This window comes from Hevea brasiliensis, chromosome 4 (assembly GCF_030052815.1).
Source record: "Hevea brasiliensis isolate MT/VB/25A 57/8 chromosome 4, ASM3005281v1, whole genome shotgun sequence".
Lineage (NCBI taxonomy): Eukaryota > Viridiplantae > Streptophyta > Magnoliopsida > Malpighiales > Euphorbiaceae > Hevea > Hevea brasiliensis.
The window spans coordinates 113,844,586-113,871,043 of NC_079496.1; the positions used below are offsets into that span (position 1 = coordinate 113,844,586).

Here is a 26,458-nt window from a genome sequence, read left to right on the forward strand (position 1 = left end):
CAAGAATGGTTACAGGATTATCCGAGGAATTAGAAAATAAAGGGATGAAAAATCATGATCAGGCATGGTCTGTATGTCGAAATCCTGGAGGTGTTAGGAGATTCCCGGTCACTTATGTAAGATCGGTATCTGCTCTTATAACATGTAAGAGGCTGAATGATTTTCTTATTGCAAATGAGAGTATTTATACAAGATGCCTACAATTAAGGAGAGAAAATAAAAAGTGTATTGTACATCAATGCAAGGCCATGATTTAGCAGAGAAATTAGGAAGTAATAGTAACCTAACTTTAGCCTAATTACAACTGTTGTTTTACTTCATACTTGTAATAATTATTTTCTTTTTTCTAAATATTTAATTTTATTTTTATTTAATTTTCTTATATATAAGGTAGACATACTTTTTTTTAGTGTTACAGTGTAAATAGATTTCCTCTTAATATTATTACGTGACACTTATCATATAGATATTGTCCTACTTTATAAATATAGTAATTATTGTATTTTAAGTTAAATATTTAATTACATTTTTATTTAATTTTTTTATTTTTTTTTAAATATTTTTATTATTGTCATTATTATCTCAATTTTCATTACTAAAATGGCTTAATGAGTTTTTCTTGATATTGTCATGTGGGCAAATTCTCTCTTAGTATTGTCATTTAACGCTTACCATACGGATATTGTCTTGCTTTATAATTATAGTAATTATTGTTTTTTATGTTAAGTATTTAATTTTATTTTTTATTTAATTTCTTTTTATTTTTCTTTTAAATATCTTTATTATTACTTTTGTTACCTAAATTTTATGACTAAATAATTAAAAATATTAAATATGTTTAATTAATTTTTTTAATTATTAATTTTTTTATAAATTTTTACTTATTATTTCTTAAACATTTTAATATTTCATTTTATTATAAAAATATTAGAATTATATATCTTAATATTAATAAAAAAAATTATATATCTAATGGCTATATGGAAAAATAAATAAAATTTTATTTATATAGTTATGTATTTATATATATGAGATATACAATAAAATAAAATTAAAAATATATAAACATAATGTATGAGTTATATGTATTATTTGAGGCTATTGATTTATTAATTTTATTATTTAAAATTTTAATAATAAATTTAATGTAGTTATTACACTTTAATTTTGTTAAAATAAAATTTGTTATTCATCTAAATTTTATTAATTTAAAATATATTATGTATAAGACAATATATAAATATTATAAAATTATTTCTAAAGTTTTATTTTTGTAAATGTACGCATCAAGTTGATATTTAATCTCTATTCTATATTATTAAAATTATTTATTAAAAAAATTTAAATTAATTAATTATATTAAATTATTATAATTTTAAAATAATGAAATATTTTCTAAATATTTTTTAATCTCATCAAAATAAATATTTTTGTAAAATTAATTTCTAATTAATGTAACTTTCCTATTACAATCTCAAATGAATCATTAGGATATCTATGGTAATTCTCTATTAAATAATATTTATTAAATAATAGTTATTAAATAAAATAATTAAAAATTAACGGTTTCTATTTTAAATTTGATTAAATATTAATTATGTTTGATATAGAACTATAATTTATATATACATTTTGCATTTATACATTATATTGATTAGTGAAATATATTATATTGTGATATTTTTCTCACAAAATAATTTTAATCATTAATTATAAAAGTTTTATAAAAAAAAAATCTATTGTTAGAGTCCACCTAATACATAAGTTACACTCTCTATATAATTAATACATTTTTTTTAACAAAATTAGGGATAGTAGTTATTTTTCTCTATTTTCTTTTTATTTGATTTGAATTATGGTCATTAAATTTATGTGAAATTATATATTTTTCTAAATCTATAAAAAATAAATATTAATTTACATAAATTTTGAGATAAAATATAAAAATTTTATAAATTTTAAATTGTTATTTTGAATAAAGTAAATTTATTACATTTTAAATAAAATAATCATAAAAACTACTATTAATATATATATATATATATATATATATATATATATATATATATATATAAAGAATTAAATAATGTATTTTTATTAATTACACTATAAATTAATTAAAAAAATTTATTATAACAAGTGAAATTTTATTTAAATTAAATAAGAAAGAAATTTAGATAAAAATTAATTTAAAAATAATAATAATTAATCTTTATTTAAAATTTAATTAAAAATTAAATTAAAAAGTTAAAAATTATAAATTACCCTATGCATAGCTAGTAATTCTATATGGAAACTTCAATATCTCTCAATGAACACGCTCCAAGCTGTTGTCGAAAATGAGTGTAGGTCAGGTTTAGAAAGAAGTTATGAGGTTCTTGATGAGAATTGCATTCTTTAAGGATGTTTTAGAGAATAGTGATGAAAATAGAGTAACTACTCTACCATCAGTAATCTTCAAGGAGGTAGAAAATGTTGATAATTGGATGGCAGCGAAGATAGAAAGATCAAAATAAACGAACTGGGATTCAAGAACGGAAGGTATAATGTAATGCTGAATTTTTTCCTTTTTTTTCTTGATTAATTGCATCTTCTTTTCCTTTTCATTCTTTCGAAATTCACTCTCTTAATTTTGAAGTTTCTACTTCCATAGCTTTCATTTTTATCTGTTCAAAACTTGTTGCTGTCAAGTAATAGTAATCCTACTGCTACTGCTACTCCTACTTGGAAGTGAACTCAGAAATTTTCTACTCCACATTGCATAATTCTACAATTTACAGAAGTTAATCCATTTTCCATTTTTCTTTAGATGAATCTTTTTATTCAAGATTTTTTATGACTTCTTGTGTTGTTCTTCTCGTCGTTATTGAAATCTCCTTAAGTCAAGTGCAATTCAATTCCCTTATTTCTTATTTACCTTGCAAAATTTTTTATCTAATAATTTAACTCTCAATGTTATCAATGATAATGATATTAGAGCCCCCTATTAAAAATCCAAATGTATGAATTAAGTAGGCACCTAAATTCAGTCCATCATGGAAGCAAAACAAGATATATAGTAAGATCCAACTATTAAATACATGAATTTTATATTTTTTTTATTTTGAATCCACAGTGGATGGGTCTAGACAAGAATTTCCTTATCATTAAGTCAATGCAATTGCCAAAATATACATAAATGTTCATTTCCTCAAGTGTTTTTCTGAATTTTCTTCACTTTGTATAAATATTGTCTCAAGCAATAATTGTATCTGTTCTTCACTTTCTAAACATTTTTCTTTTCTAGTGCATGTTAATTGAATTCTTTGAACCACTTGAGGAGTTGCAGTTGCAGACAGAGGTAAATTAAAATGATCGAATGATTAGTGTTTTCCTTGTGAAACTTATGACACAGTCAATAGCGTTGCATTGTGCACAAGGACATTATATGAGGATCAGGTTCATAATCTAGTGGTGGCCAATGGCATTTCTTACTTCATTCCACAAGGAGCCAGAGTCAAGGTATATTATAAGCTCATCCATCTTTTCTTTAGCCGGGTATTTCATTTGCATATGGCTAATATGCCCAGAAAAATAAATACAGAATGGATTCTCTGTATGCATATTAAAGGATTTGCAAACATATGCAACTGAAACCTAGCTTCCATTTCCTGTCAGGTTTACTCATGGAATGGTGGATCCAAATTGTTGAATTCAAATAAATATGTCAAGTGCTTATCTCTGGTACAAGGAAAACTACACTCTGGATGTCATGATAGTAGTATTCATGTATCATGTTTTCTTCAAAAGTATATTATTTGCCCTCAGCTGCTGCAAACTGGCTCTTCTACTTTGCCTGCTCGTTGCAGTTCTGATTAAAATCTCTTTATGTTTTATAGGAAATTGATATGGCTGGATCCAGATAATTACTAGGAAAAGCAAATCCCATGCATGCTCTGCAAGCTCGCAATGGATTGATACATTCAGCAAGCTCTGCCTTTGATGGAGCAGCTGTGAAGTTGAATCTTAAGAGACTTAACTCAAATGCTATCCCATCAAATGGAGGATGCTGCCCTAAATTTATTTCTTTAGAACATATGAGATCTTAATTATTTGAATTGAAATTCATTTTCGGCCGATCATATAACCTCCTTCATTTGAGATTTATTCTTGAAAATGCATATAGCTCACTAAATAAAAATAATATTGGATTTTTTTTACTACCTGATGGAGGCTAGTGAACAGGCCGGGGCAAGAGTCCGTAAGGAGTGAAATAGGCTTACTCAAACAAAGGCCAACCATTACTAAAATGGCAGGTAACTAGCCTTTCACTCTTGTAAGTCCTTTAAATTCTTTGTATTTTTTCTATGTGAGACTCTTGACAATTCAAATGAATAATTCTGTAGAGTATTCAAGAATAGCAGATACCAGCATAAGTTACGCTTTGCTAGCTATCAATGCGTGTGTTTCAAAAATTTCTCAGACCAGATTTCAAGGGAAATTTTAATAATTTATTTATTATGTAATATTAGTAAAGCAATAAAGTTAGTCATTTAATTACTGAGATTAGTCACAATAATCGTATGAAAGCGCAACTGACCTCAAAAGGTAGTTTGTTATGAAACGAGTAACGACACTGGTCATGAACTCATGATAAACACACCGTATAATAATGGACATATAACGTACCCAAATGAAAGTCGCCACACCCCATAAATGGAATTCCACTCAAGGTTTCAACTTTCAAGAACATATGGCAACCCATATCACTGAAATTTACTCCTAAACCCAAATTGTGGCCTTGGGATTGCAGCTTAATAATTAGCTGCTGCATTATTCTTTGACCTCCCCTTATCATAAAACCACAGATTTAGGCCTCTCCATCCCACAGATAATCCTAAGAAAGATATCAGAGACTTCATTTCTGAGATTGAAGAGCTTGTAAGTATGCATTATATTATTACTTCATTGAATTTACGCTTATAGAGCAAGGTCCATCAGTTAGTCCTACATTAATTCCTTGAAAATTCAATGTTATTCTCTTTTTTTTCATTTGGCTTCAATTTAGGCTCGAACCCGAGACTTTTTCAAAGCAACAATATCACCAAGTTAAAATGCAGAAGTTTCAATTTTCTTCAAAAATTATTTTAGAGATATTCCTCACTATGTATTAAATCCAAAGGCCGGACAGTTTGTAATTTGTATCTCTATAGTCTGCTACAAAATGAAGCTATCATGTGTCACTAATATGCTTAGATTGTTTTCGCGCGACGGCAGATAGGAACTGATATTTACCACTCGTCACACTCTTCGTACAGTCCAAAAGAACGGATTTGATGCTAAACCAAAAAGATGATGAAGGATCCTTCCTCGTAATCTCCACTCTTAAACTCTAAAATCCATCTCTTTGTTCTTGTTCATTCTTTCAATATGTATATATATATATATATATATATATATATATATATATATATATATATATATATATAACTGTAGAAGAAGAAAAAATTCATTACAGGAGAAACAAAGGATGGAGACCACCACGGATGAAAGGAACTCAACCCAGGAACTTAAACGGAAAAACGGTGGCCTCAGGACCATGCCTTTCATTATCGGTGATTAAAACACAATTAATTTCATAACTTTTCTAATTAATGTTCAAAGTTTTTGTTGGAATTAATGATTTTTTAAAAATAATTTTGATATTTTATGCAGCAAATGAAACCTTTGAGAAGGTTGCTGGAGTTGGGCTTCAAGCAAATATGATCTTGTACTTGCAAAATGAATATAACTTGAGTAGTGCCACTGGAGCTACTATATTGTTTCTGTGGTTAGCCATATCATATTTTACACCTATCTTCGGAGCTTTCGTTTCTGATTCTTACTTGGGTCGGTTCCGTGTCATCGTGCTTGGAACAGTTGTCAGCCTTCTTGTAAGCAAATTAATTTACAGGGTCTATTAATGCATCTCAGAATTTCTCATTAATTTATATGTTTCATGTTGGGAATTCCATTTTATTAATCATCAATCAGGAATAATTTTGAATTTCTGAATGATGCCCTTTTTATGTGTTCTGTGTTTAAATGTAATCAGAAGAGCACTGCAATGTTCGTCGTGCAGGGAATGATTCTGCTATGGCTAACAGCCATTATTCCAAGCGCAAGGCCTCCACATTGTGACCAAAAAGATGGGAATTTACAAGGCTGTGCATCCCCAAATGCAGCACAGATGGTGTTTCTTCTTTCCTCATTTGCTCTGATGGCTATAGGAGCTGGTGGCATTAGGCCTTGTTCTTTAGCATTTGGAGCAGACCAGTTTGACAAACCTGGCGGCCCGAAGAATGACAAGACTTTACAGAGCTTCTTCAACTGGTATTATGCTTCAGTTGGAATGGCAGTCATGGTTTCAGTTATATTCGTAGTCGCTATCCAAGATATGGCTGGTTGGGTTGTGGGCTTTGCAGTTCCTGTAGGGTTTATGCTCTTGTCAACTGTTCTGTTCCTCATGGGTTCTTCCCGCTATATTAAGGTTGAGGCAAACAAGAGCTTGCTTTCTAGCTTTGCCCAAGTAATTGCTGCGGCTTGGAAGAACAGACACCACTCATTGCCACAAAATGATTCGGATAGATGGTATCATCACAAGGGTTCAAACCTTGTAGTTTCAACAGAAAAACTCAGGTATGTATCATAAATCAAATCAAAATTTTACAGCATATATATGACGTCAGTGATGTTGTTAATGTATACAATTTGTTCGCTTTCCCCCTCAGCTTTCTAAACAAAGCTTGCGTAATTAAAAATCCTGAGAAGGACTTGGATAGTGAAGGATTAGCTATAGATCCCTGGAATCTTTGCACGGTTAAGCAGGTAGAAGAGCTAAAAGCATTGATCACAGTCATGCCAATATGGTCTACTGGTATTATGATATCAGTGACCATAAGCCAACATGCATTCCCTGTACTCCAAGCTGAAACCATGGACAGAAGTTTCGTGGGGAAGGCCAAAATCCCAGCAGGTTCCCTTGGTGCATTTGCAATCCTCACTTTGACAATATGGGTTGCCATCTACGATCGAATTTTGGTTCCAAGAATAGCAAAGTTCACTAAAAGACCTCGAGGACTTTCCAATAAACAAAGGATTGGGATTGGACTGCTACTCTCTTGTGTATCCACAGCAATGGCTGGAGCAGTGGAGCACCAGCGGCGAGCCATGGCAATTAAACAAGGATTGGCAGATAAGCCTAAAGGTGTAGTTAACATGTCTGCAATGTGGCTAGTACCACAACATTGCCTTACTGGAGTATCTGAAGCTTTAAATGCAATTGGCCAAATAGAATTCTATTACTCTCAGTTTCCCAAGACAATGTCCAGCATTGGGGTGGCTCTTTTCTCACTGGGCATGGCATTTGGAAATTTGCTAGGGAGTCTTATAGTGGCAATTTTGAGTCGTGCCACTAGAAATGATGGCAAAGCGAGTTGGGTATCAAATAATCTCAACAGAGGCCACTATGACTATTACTATTGGCTTCTTTCTTTTCTTAGTGTGCTCAACTTCTTCTACTACTTGTTTTGCAGTAAAGCCTATGGAAGTGAGAACAACAGGATTTGGGATGAGGGAGATACTATAGAAGAGGAAGAATTGGGTAAGCAAGTGGGATCTCCTATCGAACATGCTGTTGTTTGATTACACACTAATTTTGGATATTAGATAACAATGTATATGATTCATAAAAACCCAAATGCAGTTGAAATTTACATCCTCAATTAGAGATCTTAAATGGGTCTTTTCCAAATGTTCTTCCAATAAAAATAGTAATTTTAGCCAATAATTTTATAGGATTATTAGAATTCTAATCATTAAATTCTCTTATAAAAAAAATTAAGCATATATTTGTAATTAAAAAAAAAAAAGTGTTTGTGGACTAACATGTTTAACCCAATAATGCAAGTGGATTGCCTCTGCTTAGTAGTTTTCTGGAGGCTCAATGATTTTTAGAAGGAATTTCCATATTTCAGCGTTTAAAGAACCACAATCAATGGTGGAATAATTATGGCTCAGAGTAAATGGAAGACGAAGACCACAGTCAACCAGTGCCCTCGTGCCAAAGTTGCATTCTTATTGACTAATATTTCTTTTCAAATTTTTTATTAAAATTAAATAAAAAATAATAAAAATATATAATTTGATGAGTTTATATCTTAATCATAATGAATTTTGAATAAATTCAATATTTTAATATTTTATATTCAAATTTAAATTATTAAAAAAAATAATAAAGCTGCATCCCTTAATGAGTTGAAGGCTGATTTTCAAAATTTGGAGACTTTGAACGTTTACTTGTAGAAGATGCATTCTATAGTTGAATAATCATGATTTCACCATCAAATGAGAGTTTCTTTTAAGGCATCATATGATGTTGAATACTTTTTCTTTTAGTAAAATAGCATATTTTACAACTAATTAATTAATTAATAATAATAAAATTATTTTTTAAATTATAATAACTCAAATTGGAGTCTATCAATATTAAATCAATCCAAAAATTAACATATTTTAGAACCTGAAAATGATTTCCTTTAGGATTAAAGGAGAAGGTCATTTTCTAAGCAAACACTGAATTTATATTAATTATAACATATATTTATATGGTAATTTGGTTATATTTACCATTTAGATTATATTACCTTTTTTAAAATACATTAATTATAAAATTTTTCTTTTTTTTAAACAAGTGAGTAATTCAATAATATTAAACTAAACAAGCCAAGATATATATATATATATATATTTGAGTGTGTAAGCCCTCTAGAATCCTTTGAACATCTGACCAAAATGAGGGCTAAGATAAAATTGTCCTTTTCCAAAGGGAAATTTGGTAACTCTTATAAAATAATAATATGAAATGAACTTGTTGACCATAATCGTGCATGATATGGTTAACAAGGACTCAAGAAGGGCTAGTCGTTAAACATTTTAATATTTAATTTAAAATAGTTTAAATATAAATATATATTTAATAAATTCTCACATTTAATTTAAAAAAAAATTTCTAATAAAAATTAAAAAATTAAATTTTTTATTTAATTATTTTATTTACTCAATTAAATAAAAAATTAATAAATCAAGTTTTAATAATTTAAAATACTATTTTTTTATTAATCTAATTAAATTAAAAAATTAGTGGTCAATATTTTTTTAAATTAAATATTTAAATTTCTTTTTAAGTAATAAAAAAATTATAAAGAATTAAACTCTAAGAAAAAAATTGCACAAAACAACTAAATCTAAATCTAAACTAGTCATTTTGCATGCATTTTATGCATAATATTTATATTTTTCTTTAATAATATAATTCAATGCATATTTCTTTATATTTATATTTTCATAATCAAATGTTTATTAATAATAAAAGTTTGAGTTAATTGTAATTTTTTTAAGTGTTAATATATAAATTTTTTAATACTAATTTATATCATTTAATTTTAAATTTTGAAATAAGTTGATTGATAGATTATTTTATATTTTCATTTAAATTAATTGTTACGTACATATGGCAATTTTTATATTTAAATTATTATTATTATTATTAAAATTCTAAAAATTTAAATATAAAAAATATTTTTAAAATAAATTTTTAAATTTCATAAATAATTTTTTAGTGAATTATATATATATATATATAAGATTTGAATTTTTTTTATAACTAATAATTAAAAAAAGATAAGATGTTAATTAAAATGAAAATTTAAATATTTTATACTATTTAAATTCTAAAAATTTTATATTTTTAAATAAAATCAACTTAATCAAATAGCATGTTTGCTAAGTGGCATATATATTAGCAGGTGTTAATGAAAATTGTACTGAGAAAATAATAAGCGACAAAATTTTAAATTACTTTCTTCAACATGTGGCATGATTTTATAACATTATTTATATATTTTTATCCATAACCAAACTCCAATTAAAAAGGATATCTTTCAAAATTTTAATTTTTAATTTGAAGTAGTTTAAACGTGGGTGTCTATTTAATAAACTCTCGTAAATAATTCTAATTATTATATCTGTCACCAACTTTATATATCTAAATAAATGCTATATGGTTGATTTTTTTATTAATATTATTAAATAAAAAATTTAATAAATTAATATTATAATAATTTATGAATAAAGTATACAAAACATATAGATCTAAATTATTAGCACCCCTAAATCTAAATGTTGTGTCCATCGTTAAAAATGGGGCAAGATAATTGCATCAAATTTAGGTCCATTAGACTCTAACTTTCTTAAAATAATAATAATAAAAAATATTAATTAAATTGTTAGAAGCCCTTATCTAACAATTTGAATTTATCTATATCCAAACAAAATAATTTCTGTTCAAATATGAGAGCTGAATTCTTTTTAATTTAAAAAAAAATTCATATTAAAAAAAAGTTATATTAAAAATAGTATACTTGTGTGAGAATTGAATTGATTTTTTTTTGTTGCAAATAATTTTTTTTCTAAACAGAAACATTAGATTTTTAAATATAAAAATTAACAAAAAAATTAATCTAATCAAATTTTTATAAAATTCTAGTTCTTAAAATGGATTATAGTAATTTTATAAATTAAAATTAAAAATTTATTTATTAATATACATATAATTTGATAGGAAGATTTATTCTATTCAAAATTAAGGAATTTATTAAATGATAACTGAGTTAATTATTATGAGATTTAATGAGATAAATACTTAATAATTAATTATTAAAAAGATAAAAATTATGAGGTTTGTTTTCTTGAAAAGAGATTATTTAAATTATTTAAAAAAAAAACATAATTTATAATTTATAAGATAATATTTGTCTCTTTATTCAATCTGCTATACTTACCATTGTCTATATAAACACGCGTCTTCAAGCTTTCTCAGTTGCAGAGGATTCTCGCTATCGCTTACCATAGATTAAATCAAACCCTTCTGTAAAATTCCGATACTTTGATTAAGCTATGGCTCCAGTTGCCGTTGGAGATACTCTACCGGATGGAACACTTGCTCACTTCGACGAGCAAGATCAGCTCCAGCAGGTGTCCATCCACTCCCTCGCCGCCGGTAAAAAGGTTGTAATCGTTGGTGTTCCCGGTGCATTTACCCCTACCTGCAGGTAAAATTTCTTTGTTTTTCTCCATCCGTTGTCGATTACTACTGATATTTTATTTCTAATTTTTTTAGAGGAATCGTCTTTTGGGAGAAAAATCATAATTGAGATTTTGTTTAATTGAGAAATCAATTTGATTTGGTGTGATTGTCGTGTGTGTTAGCTTGAAGCATGTACCTGGGTTTATTGAGAGAGCAGAGGAGCTGAAATCGAAGGGAGTTGCAGAAATTCTGTGCATTAGCGGTACATTTCTTCTAAAACGATTTACTATTTTTGCTGGTAATATTGTAGTAAACAAAGTCAACAACTTTGGCCGGCAAGTTGTGAATTCCTATTACTTGGTTCCAGGAAATCTATTGGCATTTGCTAAGTATTTAATGAGTAACAGATTCCTTTGATCCAAAAGTTTCGAGCTTTGATTTCTCTGTTTTGGATGGGCACTTGGTGAAATGATGTTCTGGTTCTCATTTTTATGGAAATTTGATAAAACGACTAAAATGCTCCAATTCTCTCTTCATTTTTAGGCATTTTGCGGGATGGTGAAAAATAGCCGAACTAGTTTAGGATTAAGTCTTAGTTGTTGATGTTTTAAGTTAAACATCTGCAAAGATTGTTCAAGTGAGTTTCTTTGTTGAGAAATTGTCCTTACGAACATGTTTTGTGATGAATTTTCTCATATGTTGGAACGGTTGCTATTTTTGGTTGACAATAATGAATCTTTGTGAAGGAATCTAAAACTTAAATTGGAATTTTGTGAACTCTAATGCTAGCTTAAAGCAATTATCATGATCAAAGATCATGATCTTGTATGATTGTATTGTTGTATGTTTTAGTGTCTAACTTTGTGGTTTTGGATCATTTGCAGTTAACGACCCTTTTGTAATGAAAGCATGGGCAAAAACTTACCCTGAAAACAAGCACGTCAAATTCCTGGCTGATGGCTCTGCAACATATACACATGCCCTTGGCCTTGAGCTTGACCTGAATGACAAAGGACTTGGCACTCGATCTAGGAGGTTTGCTCTCTTGGTTGATGATCTCAAGGTGAAGGCTGCAAATCTTGAACAGGGTGGAGAGTTCACCGTTTCCAGTGTTGATGAAATCCTGAAGGCACTTTAAGTTCCCCTAGTAGTTCTCTGCACTCCATTTGTCTTTGTTTCAAAAACGTGTATCCCATATGTTATTTTGTCAATTCTGTTTCTTAGTTCTTTGTTTGAAACTGTATTTGATGATTAAAGAAATAAAGGAGTTGCTTATCAAATTGAATTGAATGATATTGTTTAATTAAATATCTCTTTTATCAATTAATTTGGATTAATTTTAATTTCAAATCAAACTACGGGATTAAGGTTTTCTACTTTTATTTGAAAGGAAATACATTATTGTTATCATTTTGCATCAGTTGATATTAATGTTGATCGATCATGGTGGTGCGTCTCATTGTCAAAAACTCTGATAGTTGATTGTGATGAAATGCACCATGATTGTTGATTCTGATGGAATGTATCATGATCAATAATCATAATACAATCGCGGTATTAAAATTTCTCAGGACTGTACATGTAATGGATACTGTTTGGGGTTTTTTCCCTGGTTATTAGGAGATCAGGATTTGCCTTCTGACTTTGGTGTAGAAACTGGTAATTGCTGCTCAATGAATCAAAATTATCATCTATGCATTCATACTGAAGAAAAGAGAACAATTCCTTCTTGTATAGGACCCATTCCCCAAAATCTTGAACAAAACGCCAAGACTTCAATGGATGATTCGTTGGTTCTTGTTCTGACCCTGGGCTTGCAGCAAATCCATTGGAATATCTCTAGCTGTCAATTCAAAAGAATTTGATTTCACAGCCAACGCGTAACACATTCCACAATGCCCATGAATCTTGCGAACTGTTGTGACTTAAGTTCTTTTTGACAATGTTCCGTGCGGCTTGGCTATAAATTAGGAGCCTTTTTTGGACCTCCTCTTCCACAAGAATCTTGCCTATAAATTAGGAGCCTTTTTTATTTTAATTTTTTATAAATATACTCATACAGTCAGAGAGTGCTTGTATTTGATTTGATTTGGGAGTGCTTATTAGTTGCACCTGCATGCCTTAAAAGCATTTTTGTTAAGCGATCATTAGATTAGAGGACTCTTAGCATCGATACTCATCTGGCTTAAAAAAGGCATAGCATGATCATAGTGAGGGTGGTAAGCAAATTGATTATATTAGCCATCATGAATGAAGCTAAAATTAATCTTTATAGCGTAAAACTCATTCTACCATTTGATGGGTTTGAATTTGCTGGACTCAATTCCACAAGCTGCTAATAATTGAGTTTCTGTAGATTTTCAATGGTTGAGTTTCTACCTCATGGTATAAGAAGTTAAAGATTTAAACCCTCTCCCTTCCTTTAAAAATCTTCAATTTTATGAAGGAAAAACAAATACCGTATTAATGAAATTTAACTAAGTGCTCTCTCTCTCTCTCTCTCTCTCTCTCTCTCTCTCTCTCTCTCTCTCTCTCTCTCTCTCTATATATATATATATATATATATGTCAACTCAACTAAGCCTTTATCTCAAAAATTTAGGGTCGGCTATATAAATTCGCTTTCTCCACTCTAAACGATTTTGGGTTAAATCCTTCGAAATGTGTAATGCTTATAGGTCATGTTGTCCTACTCTCCTCTAGGTCAATTTAGGTCTATCCTTATTTTTCTTTCTATCCTCTAACCTAATGTGCTCTACTTGTTTAACTGGAGCCTCCGTATGTCTACGTTTCACATGACCAAACCACCTTAATCTCCCTTCTCTCAACTTATTCTCAATTGGCACCACTCCTACCTTTTCTCTAGTACTCTCATTACGGACTTTATCTAGTCTAGTATGGCCACTCGTCCACCTTAACATTCTCATCTCTGTAACTCTTATCTTAGACGCATACGTGTCACGACCCAACCTATGGGCCGGACCGGCACTAGGACCTGGGCCAGCCTAAAGCCCCCGAGGCCCGTAGTAAGCCTTAACTGTTCATTTACCCAATTCTAAGGCCCATTGGGCCCAAATTCAAGAAACCAAACGGACAGAGTCCGACCATAAAATGGACTTTCCAACGGGGAGTTTTTGACTCACCCGACCTGTAAACACAATAAATACTCAATTGGGGAGCTCAGCTCACCCTCCACATACTCATCAACATAAAATAAATGGGAGCTCAGCTCCCTCATCCAATCCATCAACATGCATAACATATTTAAGTTTACAGGTCCAACATGATAAAAATATTACAGACCAAATTCAAATAAATACTGCTAACACATGCGGAAATTCTAGGAGTAATTAAAATTACACAAACATGGATAAACAACCTGCGAAGGATAAAAGCAGGTTAACCCAGAATAAAATATCCTCCTGTGGCCTGTAAAAATTTTTGAACAGGAGTGAGCGTTCGACTCAGAGAGTAAAATATCAATTTTAACCATAATCTCTATAACTATCTGTAACTAATGCACCCTGTAGCGTGAAATGCAACATCAACATCATATTCACATCATAGCATCAAAAAGGTAATTTGGAGCACTCACGCACCCTGTAGCATCAATCATAATATATTGGGAGCTGATCCCCTGTACAGCTCTCTTAAATCCAACCTGGTGCCAGCGAAGAACTCAAGCCGGACTTTCGCTTAATAAACCAAATCGAGGGTCCCAGCGAAGAACTCAAGCCGTGACTACCCCTCGAAGGAACGGGTCCCAGCGAAGAACTCAAGCCGTGACTACCCCGTCCTATCCATAGTCCACACCACATCACACGCACGCCAACGCACGCACACTGCTCCAAATTACCACAACAACACTCATGGCACATTAACAGTTATGAATGCAACATAAATCGTGCCTAGAGTTTAACTACATAAATATATTCATATAAGTGATGCATGGGCATGCTGAACATATAATAATATCGAAATTATAATTAAAATTAATATTTTACTCACAGACTTGACGACAAATTACTGTGGCGGCTGGGCGGAGGAAGAAGGCTGTCCCGGCTCACCTGACAATTACATTACATCTAATTAATACAATCTGACTCAATACAAACAAAGAAAAAGACCAATTACGTCCTAAGTCGTGCCGAAAATCCGGCAGAGTCTCCCCTATACCTAGGACCTACCCAACCTGCAAAAGGGCTAAAAACGCACTTCTATATTCACAATCCATATATCAACAGTTCAATCATATCACACAGCCCCTCCTGGGCCCATCAAATCAATTATCCATCACAATACGCAAAATTTCAATTTAGTCCTTATTATTGATCATTTTTGCAAAAACTGCCCAAACAAGCTCTAAAAATTATAAAACTTTGCCCCGCGGTCCTTAGCAATATTACTAAGCTATTGCAAAAAGAATCGTAATTTTCTAAGCTACCACGAATATTTTACGGATTTTTAATCCTATTTAAGCACTAGAAAATTACGAAAAAACAAGGTTCGGGTTTACCTTTGCCGATTCCGACCTCGGGGACGCGCTCGGGACGTCTGACAATGGGGGGGTAGGCAAAATCTCGGCCCAATTCGGAGACTTTTTCCAGTGCAGTGCAATCGCCGGAATTTCGCAGACCCGGTCAACTGTCGAATTTCCGCGAATTGAGGATACCTACACGAAGCCCAATAATAATATATAAAAAATCAGGGGTGTTACATTCTTCCCCCCTTACAGAAAATTCGTCCTCGAATTTTTACACAAGGCAGAATAAAGTACATGATTATACATTGAACAAGTAAGGGTACTTGCTACGCATGTCCCGCTCTGACTTCCAGGTGCACTCTTCCACCGACTGACTCCTCCACAAAACCTTAACCATAGGGATCTGTTTTGATCTCAGCTGTCTCACTTGGTAGTCCACTATGGCTACAGGCTGCTCCTCAAATGTCAAATTTTCTTTTAGCTCTATCACATCATTGCAGTACATGAGAAGGATCGGGAATGTATTTCCTGAGCATGGAGATGTGAAACACGGGATGAACGTGAGAGAGGTTGGGTGGTAGCTCCAACCGGTAGGCAACTGCTCCAACTCTATCCGTAACCTCAAAATGTCCGATATACTGAGGTGCCAACTTGCCCTTCTTTCCGAATCTCATGACTCCCTTCATTGGAGATACCTTCAGGAATACATAGTCGCCATCGCAAACTCCACATCCTCCGTCTGGGTCCGCATAACTTTTCTCGCTTCATCAAAGCCGTCCTCGCCGTTCCCGATTAAAGGAACTACCTCAAGTGTACCGCACTAGGTCTACATCATGCACCCTTGCTTCCCCATTTCTGCCCAACACAGAGGAGACCTACACTTTCTTCCATATAGTGCCTCATAGGGTGCCAACCCTATGCTGGAGTGATAACTGTTGTTGTAGGCAAACTCCACTAAAGCTAGCTGCTCATCCCATTGACCTCCAAAATCCAAAACACTCATGCGAAGCATGTCTTCCAGTGTTTGGATCGTCCTTTCGGACTGTCCGTCTGTCTGAGGGTGGAAAGCCGTACTGAAGTTCAACTGTGTGCCAAGTGCCTCCTGCAACTTTCTCCAAAACCGAGAAGTGAACTGGGACCCTCTGTCAGATATTATGGAAGCCGGAACTCCATGCAATCTGACTATTTCTCGAATGTAGAGCCGGGCATACTGTGCCACAGAGTATGTAGTCTTTACAGGTAAGAAGTGAGCTGATTTGGTCAAGCGGTCTACAATTACCCATATCGAATCATATCCTCGCGTGGTACGAGGCAACCCAGTCACAAAATCCATAGTACTCATTTCCCACTTCCATTCTGGGATAGGGAGCTCTTGCAGCTTCCTTGACGGTCTCTGGTGTTCAAACTTCACCTTCTGACAAGTCAAGCACTTGGACACAAAGTCGGCTATGTCTCTCTTCATGCCATTCCACCAATAGCTATCTTTCACATCATGGTACATCTTGGTGGAACCTGGGTGGATACTGTACAGTGTATAGTGTGCCTCTCGCATGATTTCATTCCTGAGGTTGTCCACATCGGGCACACATATCCTAGAACCTTGCACTAGGGCGCCATCATTGGCAAACCCAAACTCACCACCTTCACCTTGCTGTACTCTTTCTATGATCTTCATCAATTGTTGGTCTCTATGCTGGGAAACTCTAACTCTGTCCCTCAAGTCTGGCCTCACTGAAAAGTGAGCCAACAATACCCCATCATCTGAAAGATCTAGGATTAAACCTTGATCCATCAACTCATGTACCTCCTGAATCAACAGTCTCTTCTCTGCTGAAATGTGCGCCAAACTGCCAGAAGATTTTCTGCTTAAAGCATCTGCTACTACATTGGCCTTCCCAGGGTGGTACTGGATGGGGCAATCATAGTCTTCCAGAAGCTTCATCCATCTCCTCTGTCTCAAGTTTAAATCCCTCTGTTGGAAGATGTACTTCAAACTCTTATGGTCGGTGTATATCTCGCACACTTCACCATACAGTAGTGTCTCCATTTTTAGTGCAAAGAATACACCGCCATTTCCAAATCATGGTGGGATAGTTACGCTCATGCCTCTTCACCGCCTTGAAGCATAAGCCACTACTTTTCTATTCCGCATCAAAACATACCCTAGGCCAACTCGAGGCGTCACAAGACACCTGTATCCTTCACCGCTGATTGGTAGTGTTAACACAGGGGCAGTGGTTAGACACTCCTTATACTCTTCATTATATCTGACTCTATCGAGCTCTCTTCCCGTCCTTTGCATCTTATCCACTTCCCTTTTCCTATTTTTGGTATTGTTGGTATCATTTCAACTCATTGTACTTATTCCTTAAATTGAGTCCTATCTCATCCTTACACCTTTTCCATCAAAGATGTCTATCCCATCATCAACTTTAACTTTCTTTTTATTTCTTAGTCTTATCATGAATACTAGTTTCATTACTTCACGAATTCTAACCCTATGATTTACTCCTACCAAAGACATTCTTCACCTTATGTAACACTTATAATTACCCATAGAAATTTTTTTTTTCTTGTATCCCCTTTTTTTTTTTCCAACTTAACTATCAGAACATTATCATTCCCTATAACCCTTAGTAGGAAATTGCTTATCCTGGATGAATATGAGCACCATAAACTATAAGTTACATCTGAACTAACACGGCTGTAGGAAATGTGTCATGCCTTAATTCCAAACAAGATACTTCACGTGTTCATTCTCCTTAATATAATCATATATACGCCCATAGCTTTCTAAACTTCAACCTCAAATTACCCATCAAAGAACAATTTCATCTATTGAATCTCAACCATAAATAGTACTTCCTCCAGCTCATAGTTTAAAACAGTTTGCAAGCCTTAGTAGCTAACTCAATTTAACTCCTGTCATTACTGCTCATTCCTTTCATACTTAATACTAGGTATGCACTTACTGTCATTCTCATATCAGAAATTATGTATGAATTTGTGCCTACTAAACTCTCAATAACTAGGTCTCCTTGACTCAGTTTCTATTCCTTATATAACCTTCTAGAACCAAAAGCACAAGCTAAACTTGAAAAGAAAGAAAATATCCTCTTATATTCAACTACACCCGATTGTCATATTATAACGTTTCACCTAAGTTTCTTGGTCTTTCTCTCCAAATTTCATCATCTCCTAGCACAATTATGCTCTACCTATAAGGTATCATCTGCATGAACCCTTTAGTACCATTTTCCTTCTTGACATAATATTTTATAATTTATTAACTTTACTTATACTCGATCTATGATTCATATCTATCATCGTTTTTATTGTGCCATTAACTTTTGTTGATTCCTGAAAGATTTCTCTCACTAATAAATTATTCCAACACTAATTCCACCCTTATCTAGGGTCATTAATTTGATCCTTGAACTTTCTACTGATTTATAACCATCCAGACTTGTCACTTTTCGTTCTACCCCTACTATTGTCCTGTCGTTATTGCTTCACTACAAAGTGATTCTGTTGATCACACTAAAAATGTTTGCCTGACATTCATAACGAACCTCTAACTACCTTCTCACTATCTCAAAAGTCTAACCTAAAACCTATGTGTCATTATCTATCATTCTTTTCCTCTCATCATACCTATTTGATCCCTTAAATTGACTTTTATTCAACTTACTGCTTACTAACTTCTCTTTCTCTACCTATTTAGGTAGTCCGCAATACCATCGCACACCTTCTAACATTTACTCATTATTATTGTATTCCATACCTCCATCACTTTTCTCACTAATGTGGTCCCATTTTGGGTTTTCCATCCTTGTCATTCTCCTTGCCAAGAATAACACTTAGCCTATCCTATATCTTAACTTTGTTCCTTTTATTATGCGCTCTTTAGGTTGTCCTTTCATTTATTTCCTTTGTCTTACCCAAAATAGAACTTGACTATTCTATCCCTGGTTCCATTCTTCTTCCTAACATAATAGCCAGATTTGCTAACTATATCTTTCGAGTCTCTATCGTTATCATCATATGTCCATGCTACTCAGATTTGGTCCTTTGACCACTCTAGCTAGTACTTCCACTAGCATTTAGATTATATTGCATCTGCAATCAATTGCCCAAACTTTCATTCTGCACTTTCTTTATCCATTGGCCTTCTGTGATTTATCTTCGCTAATTTATTACTCTTAACACTATTATTATTATTATTATTTTCCATGTTTACTCAATTCCAAAACTTAAGATTTCGGGCACCCAAACCCGTCATCCAATTCAAAGGATTTACATCCATCGTGATCTGATTATATATGATTCCTATAATGGAACTTGTATCCTCTCCAGGATACCCGAGCCAACTACTCTCTACCACACTCTACAGTCCCATCTGGGACACTATTCCATAAGTCATCATTATCAGCAATAACCTTCGATCCATTCGAAAAGATAGGACTATATCCTAACTTGCTGCAACAAAGGTACTACATCTACCACCTTGCCAGAACCATGTCAAGTTAATGACTCTTTTATCATATCATAGCTCTGTGAATCATCAATTCATAGTTTCGACTTTCCCTAGGTAGTAGGGTTGTACTTTATTCCATACTGATACACACAAGGTATACTATTCTCACTCTATAAGTGTCACCTTTACTTTGCAATTAATCCAAAACCTCTGGTCTGATGGCAACTCTTACTGTAACTCTAGCTTATGTCAGTAATCGAGTCATCGACTCTAGTTATCACCCAACTGTGACCTTTCAATATTCTAACTCTAGACTCTTAGCTAAGAGTTCCCAACTCCTCTGCAAATATAGAACTCTGTTCTGGCATAACTGTACCAAAACAGAAGCCATCTCAAACACCCTCATTATGGAGCACCACGGGGATGCACGCACTCTACACAATAATCTCATGTCAGAATGTCTGCAAACTACAGAGCGGACATCGAGAACATTGTATAGTTACTACGATACGCCCCGGCAGACTAGGTCTCCTAATTTCTTATCTCTCCGAATCTTCTATTATCACAAACTTATTCTCGACCGGGTCATCTACCGATGACCGCCAAGAGTGGTATCCTCATCCTTATCTAGGCAAATCAGATTTTTTAAGACTCACTTTTATGTACTCGTGTCTTACACGAAATGGGCACACCATTTAAACCCATACTGACAAAAATATAACATTTCTTGGAGTACGTATCCTCATGATAGATCTCACATGTCTACTAACTCTATTTCACATTTCTGTGTACTCCACGAAAATCAAGACACTAACTGAGGTAATCTTATATTTCCCGAGGTATAACGTAGAATCTAGAAACAAAGAATTACAGAAAGACGAAATGTAATCCTATACTCCGCATGTGACTCCTAGTAGACTCTTCCCAACATTTTAGACAAACATTCCCTAAGAATCTGGAGCCTAAGCTCTGATACCACATTTGTCACGACCCAACCTATGGGCCGGACCAAGACTAGGACACAGGCCACCTAAAGCCCCGAGGCCCGTAGTAAGCCTTAACTGTTCATTTACCCAATTCTAAGGCCCATTGGGCCCAAATTCAAGAAACCAAACGGACAGAGTCCAACCATAAAATGGACTTTCCAACGGGGAGTTTTTGACTCACCCGACCTGTAAACACAATAAATACTCAATTGGGGAGCTCACACTCCACATACTCATCAACATAAAATAAATGGGAGCTCACTCCTCATCCAATCCATCAACATGCATAACATATTTAAGTTTACAGTCCAACATGATAAAAATATTACGGACCAAATTCACATAAAGACTGCTAACACATGCGGAAATTCTAGGAGTAATTAAAATTACACAAACATGGATAAACAACCTGCGAAGGATAAAAGCAGGTTAACCCAGAATAAAATATCCTCCTGTGGCTTGTAAAAATTTTTGAACAGGAGTGAGCGTTCGACTCAGAGAGTAAAATATCAATTTTATCCATAATGTCTATAACTATCTCAGAACTAATGCACCTGAGCGTGAAATGCAACATCAACATCATATTCACATCATAGCATCAAAAGGTAATTTGGAGCACTCACGCACTCGTAGCATCAATCATAATATATTGGGAGCCGATCCTGCATGCCTCTCTTAAATCCAACTCGTGCCGAAGAACTCAAGCCTGACTTTCGCTAATAAACCAAATCGAGGGTCCCAATGAAGAACTCAAGCCGTGACTACCTCAAGGAACGGGTCCCGTGAAGAACTCAAGCCGTGACTACCCCGCCCTATCCATAGTCCACACCACATCACACGCACGCCAACGCACGCACACCGCTCCAAATTACCACAACAACACTCATGGCACATTAACGCTATGAATGCAACATAAATCGTGCCTAGAGTTTAACTACATAAATATATTCATATAAGTGATGCATGGGCATGCCGAACATATAATAATATCGAAATTATAATTAAAATTAATATTTTACTCACGGACTTGACGACAAATTACCGTGTGGCGGGCGGAGGAAGAAGGTCCCGGCTCACCGACAATTACATTACATCTAATTAATACAATCGACTCAATACAAACAAAGAAAAGACCAATTACGCCCTAAGTCGTGTTAAAATCCGCAGAGTCTCCCCTATACCTAGGACCTACCCAACTCGCAAAAGGGCTAAAAACGCACTTCTATATTCACAATCCATATATCAACAGTTCAATCATATCACACAGCCCTCCCGCCCATCAAATCAATTATCCATCACAATACGCAAAATTTCAATTTAGTCCTTATTATTGATCATTTTTGCAAAACCGCCAAACAAGCTCTAAAAATTATAAAACTTTGCCCCATGTCCTTAGCAATATTACTAAGCTATTGCAAAAGAATCGTAATTTTCTAAGCTACCACGAATATTTTACGGATTTTTAATCCTATTTAAGCACTAGAAAATTACGAAAAAACAAGGTTCGGTTTACTTTGCCGATTCCGACCTCGGACGCGCCGACGTCGACAATGGGGGTAGGCAAAATCTCGCCCAATTCGGAGACTTTTCCCAGAACGGTCCATTCGCCTAATTTCGCATCTTGGCCAATCGTCGAATTTCCGCGAATTGAGGATACCTACACGAAGCCCAATAATAATATATAAAAAATCAGGGGTGTTACAATACGACTCCTTCAGTGCCCAACACTTACTATCATATAACATAGCCGGTCGTATGGCTATACGGTAAAATTTTTCTTTTAAATTATTAAGAATCTTGCGATCACCTAAATAAAATTCACGCTTGAAAATCGACTTGCAAGAGGAAGATGTCTAGAGATTTATTAACCTCTTACGAATTTTTTAGCGATGTGGGATCTTAACAATACCCCCACATTTGGATAATCAACATCCTTGTTGGTCACGACCGTGATGGTTACTGTCATATTAGTCGTGACTAGCATCCTATATATTGAACCATCTGTTCTTACACAATGGGTCTAGGCCGCCCACTCTATGGGTCACCATTCCGAGTGTCGAATATTGCAAAATAAGTTGACTTTGATACTAATTGATATGAACTATTGAGCGTCTATATATATGTGTGCTTGACCAAATCTTAATTAGGGGGGATTTTTCTCCTCATTAGAGGTTTATTAATCGATATTTACAAAGCAATTATCTTAGTAGATTTTTTTTTTTCTACAATTTTAATCAGATTTTACAATTATTAATCGATATTTACAAAGCAATTATCTTAGTGGAAGACGAAGACCACAGTCAACCAGTGCCCTCGTGCCAAAGTTGCATTCTTCTTGACTAATATTTATTTTCGAATTTTTTATTAAAATTAAATAAAAAAAATAATAAAAATATATAATTTGATGAGTTTATATCTTAATCATAATGAATTTTGAATAAATTCAATATTTTAATATTTTATATTCAAATTTAAATTATTAAAAAAATAATAAAGCTGCATTCCTTAATGAGTTGAAGGCTGATTTTCAAAATTTGGAGACTTTGAACGTTTACTTGTAGAAGATGCATTCTATAGTTGAATAATCATGATTTCACCATCACTTGAGATTTTCTTTTAAGGCATCATATGATATTGAATACTTTTTCTTTTAGTAAAATCGCATATTTTACAACTAATTAATTAATTAATTAATAATAATAAAATTATTCTTAAAATTATAATAACTCAAATTTGAGTCTATCAATATTAAATCAATCCAAAAATTAGCATATTTTAGAACCTGAAAATGATTTCCTTTAGGATTAAAGGAGAAGGTCATTTTCTAGGCAAACACTGAATTTATATTAATTATTGCATATATTTATACGTTAATTTGGTTATATTTAGATAATAGTCTTAATTAGTGGTTGATTCCATCAATTCCATTTAGATTGTATTACCTTTTTTAAAATACATTAATTCAATAAAATATTAAACTAAACAAGCCAAGATATATATATATATATATATTATTATTTTTATTATTATTATTTTTTTTTAGTGTGTAAGCCCTCTAGAATCCTTTGAACATCTGACCAAAATGAGGGCTAAGATAAAATTGTCCTTTTCCAAAGGGAAATTTGGTAACTCTTCTAAAATAATAATGTGAAATGAACTTGTTGACCAAAATCGTGCAACAAGGACTCAAGAAGGGCTAGTCGTTAAACATTTTAATATTTAATTTAAAAGAGTTTAAATATAAATATATATTTAATAAATTCTCACATTTAATTTTAAAAAATTTCTAATAAAAATTAAAAAATTAATTTTTATTTAATATTAATTTATTTACTCAATTAATCTAATCAAATTTTTATAAAATTCTAGTTCTTAAAATGGGTTATAGTAATTTTATAAATTAAAATTAAAAATTTATTTATTAATATACATATAATTTGATAGGAAGATTTATTCTATTCAAAATTAAGGAATTTATTAAATGATAACTGAGTTAATTATTATGAGATTTAATGAGATAAATACTTAATAATTAATTATTCAAAAGATAAAAATTATGAGGTTTGTTTCCTTGAAAATAGATTATTTAAATTATTTAAAAAAAACGTAATTTATAATTTATAAGATAATATTTGTCTCTTTATTCAATCTGCTATACTTACCATTGTCTATATAAACACGCGTCTTCCAGCTTTCTCAGTTGCAGAGGATTCTCGCTGTCGCTTACCATAGATTAAATCAAACCCTTCTGTTAAAATTCCGATACTTTGATTAAGCTATGGCTCCAGTTGCCGTTGGAGATACTCTACCGGATGGAACACTTGCTCACTTCGACGAGCAAGATCAGCTCCAGCAGGTGTCCATCCACTCCCTCGCCGCCGGTAAAAAAGTTGTAATCGTTGGTGTTCCCGGTGCGTTTACCCCTACCTGCAGGTAAAATTCTTTGTTTTTCTCCATCCGTTGTCGATTACTACTGATATTTTGTTTCTAATTTTTTTAGAGGAATCGTCTTTTGGGAGAAAAATCATAATTGAGATTTTGTTTAATTGACAAATCAATTTGATTTGGTGTGATTGTCGTGTGTGTTAGCTTGAAGCATGTACCTGGGTTTATTGAGAGAGCAGAGGAGCTGAAATCGAAGGGAGTTGCAGAAATTCTGTGCATTAGCGGTACATTTCTTCTAAAACGATTTACTATTTTTGCTGGTAATATTGTAGTAAACAAAGTCAACAACTTTGGCCGGCAAGTTGTGAATTCCTATTACTTGGTTCCAGGAAATCTATTGGCATTTGCTAAGTATTTAATGAGTAACAGATTCCTTTGATCCAAAAGTTTCGAGCTTTGATTTCTCTGTTTTGGATGGGCACTTGGTGAAATGATGTTCTGGTTCTCATTTTTATGGAAATTTGATAAAACGACTAAAATGCTCCAATTCTCTCTTCATTTTTAGGCATTTTGCGGGATGGTGAAAAATAGCCGAACTAGTTTAGGATTAAGTCTTAGTTGTTGATGTTTTAAGTTAAACATCTGCAAAGATTGTTCAAGTGAGTTTCTTTGTTGAGAAATTGTCCTTACGAACATGTTTTGTGATGAATTTTCTCATATGTTGGAACGGTTGCTATTTTTGGTTGACAATAATGAATCTTTGTGAAGGAATCTAAAACTTAAATTGGAATTTTGTGAACTCTAATGCTAGCTTAAACCAATTATCATGATCTTGTATGATTGTATTGTTGTATGTTTTAGTGTCTAACTTTGTGGTTTTGGATCATTTGCAGTTAACGACCCTTTTGTAATGAAAGCATGGGCAAAAACTTACCCTGAAAACAAGCACGTCAAATTCCTGGCTGATGGCTCTGCAACATATACACATGCCCTTGGCCTTGAGCTTGACCTGAATGACAAAGGACTTGGCACTCGATCTAGGAGGTTTGCTCTCTTGGTTGATGATCTCAAGGTGAAGGCTGCAAATCTTGAACAGGGTGGAGAGTTCACCGTTTCCAGTGTTGATGAAATCCTGAAGGCACTTTAAGTTCCCCTAGTAGTTCTCTGCACTCCATTTGTCTTTGTTTCAAAAACGTGTATCCCATATGTTATTTTGTCAATTCTGTTTCTTAGTTCTTTGTTTGAAACTGTATTTGATGATTAAAGAAATAAAGGAGTTGCTTATCAAATTGAATTGAATGATATTGTTTAATTAAATATCTCTTTTATCAATTAATTTGGATTAATTTTAATTTCAAATCAAACTACGGGATTAAGGTTTTCTACTTTTATTTGAAAGGAAATACATTATTGTTATCATTTTGCATCAGTTGATATTAATGTTGATCGATCATGGTGGTGCGTCTCATTGTCAAAAACTCTGATAGTTGATTGTGATGAAATGCACCATGATTGTTGATTCTG

The 26,458-nt window shown here is 32.9% G+C and overlaps 3 protein-coding genes and 1 long non-coding RNA gene across 7 annotated transcripts; 3 read left to right on the plus strand and 1 right to left on the minus strand.

The window, feature by feature from the left end:
- The first annotated feature begins 4,696 nt into the window (after positions 1–4,696).
- On the plus strand, positions 4,697–7,771 carry LOC110636140 (protein NRT1/ PTR FAMILY 1.1-like). 4 transcript variants are annotated; one of them, XM_058144779.1, is made up of 6 exons: positions 4,697–4,920; positions 5,257–5,351; positions 5,476–5,594; positions 5,695–5,912; positions 6,101–6,657; positions 6,750–7,771. In XM_058144779.1, exons 2-6 carry the CDS (start codon positions 5,332–5,334, stop codon positions 7,660–7,662), a joined length of 1,827 nt encoding a protein of 608 aa, XP_058000762.1. In that variant the 5' UTR covers positions 4,697–4,920; positions 5,257–5,331; the 3' UTR covers positions 7,663–7,771. The 4 variants fall into 4 exon arrangements, with proteins under 4 accessions (XP_058000762.1, XP_058000764.1, XP_058000763.1 ...); XM_058144781.1 differs by having other exon boundaries at positions 5,498–5,594; XM_058144780.1 differs by having other exon boundaries at positions 5,298–5,351.
- Positions 7,772–10,857: 3,086 nt separating this feature from the next.
- LOC131179335 (peroxiredoxin-2) lies at positions 10,858–12,384 on the plus strand. The gene is made up of 3 exons (XM_058146031.1): positions 10,858–11,129; positions 11,287–11,366; positions 11,989–12,384. The coding sequence occupies exons 1-3, from the start codon at positions 10,975–10,977 to the stop codon at positions 12,240–12,242; spliced, it is 489 nt and encodes a 162-aa protein (XP_058002014.1). The 5' UTR covers positions 10,858–10,974; the 3' UTR covers positions 12,243–12,384.
- A 1,883-nt stretch (positions 12,385–14,267) lies between these two features.
- On the minus strand, positions 14,268–15,706 carry LOC131179336 (uncharacterized). The gene is made up of 3 exons (XR_009148362.1): positions 15,620–15,706; positions 15,112–15,170; positions 14,268–14,532 (listed from the first exon to the last, which is right to left on the minus strand). It is a non-coding gene; the product is annotated as an uncharacterized LOC131179336 (long non-coding RNA).
- Positions 15,707–24,708: 9,002 nt separating this feature from the next.
- On the plus strand, positions 24,709–26,223 carry LOC110636134 (peroxiredoxin-2). Its single transcript, XM_021785690.2, has 3 exons — positions 24,709–24,982; positions 25,139–25,218; positions 25,828–26,223. Exons 1-3 carry the CDS (start codon positions 24,828–24,830, stop codon positions 26,079–26,081), a joined length of 489 nt encoding a protein of 162 aa, XP_021641382.2. The 5' UTR covers positions 24,709–24,827; the 3' UTR covers positions 26,082–26,223.
- Positions 26,224–26,458: the final 235 nt, after the last annotated feature.

Excerpts from the sequence above, each read along its gene's own strand:
- LOC110636140 (XM_058144779.1), top strand. The coding sequence starts at position 5,332 with ATGATGAAGGATCCTTCCTC. Across the intron at positions 5,352-5,475 it reads ATGATGAAGGATCCTTCCTC|AAGAAGAAAAAATTCATTAC; the intron begins GTAATCTCCACT and ends ATATAACTGTAG. Across the intron at positions 6,658-6,749 it reads GTTTCAACAGAAAAACTCAG|CTTTCTAAACAAAGCTTGCG; the intron begins GTATGTATCATA and ends TTTCCCCCTCAG.
- LOC131179335 (XM_058146031.1), top strand. The coding sequence starts at position 10,975 with ATGGCTCCAGTTGCCGTTGGAGATACTCTACCGGATGGAACACTTGCT. Across the intron at positions 11,130-11,286 it reads GCATTTACCCCTACCTGCAG|CTTGAAGCATGTACCTGGGT; the intron begins GTAAAATTTCTT and ends CGTGTGTGTTAG. Across the intron at positions 11,367-11,988 it reads AGAAATTCTGTGCATTAGCG|TTAACGACCCTTTTGTAATG; the intron begins GTACATTTCTTC and ends GATCATTTGCAG.
- LOC110636134 (XM_021785690.2), top strand. The coding sequence starts at position 24,828 with ATGGCTCCAGTTGCCGTTGGAGATACTCTACCGGATGGAACACTTGCT. Across the intron at positions 24,983-25,138 it reads GCGTTTACCCCTACCTGCAG|CTTGAAGCATGTACCTGGGT; the intron begins GTAAAATTCTTT and ends CGTGTGTGTTAG. Across the intron at positions 25,219-25,827 it reads AGAAATTCTGTGCATTAGCG|TTAACGACCCTTTTGTAATG; the intron begins GTACATTTCTTC and ends GATCATTTGCAG.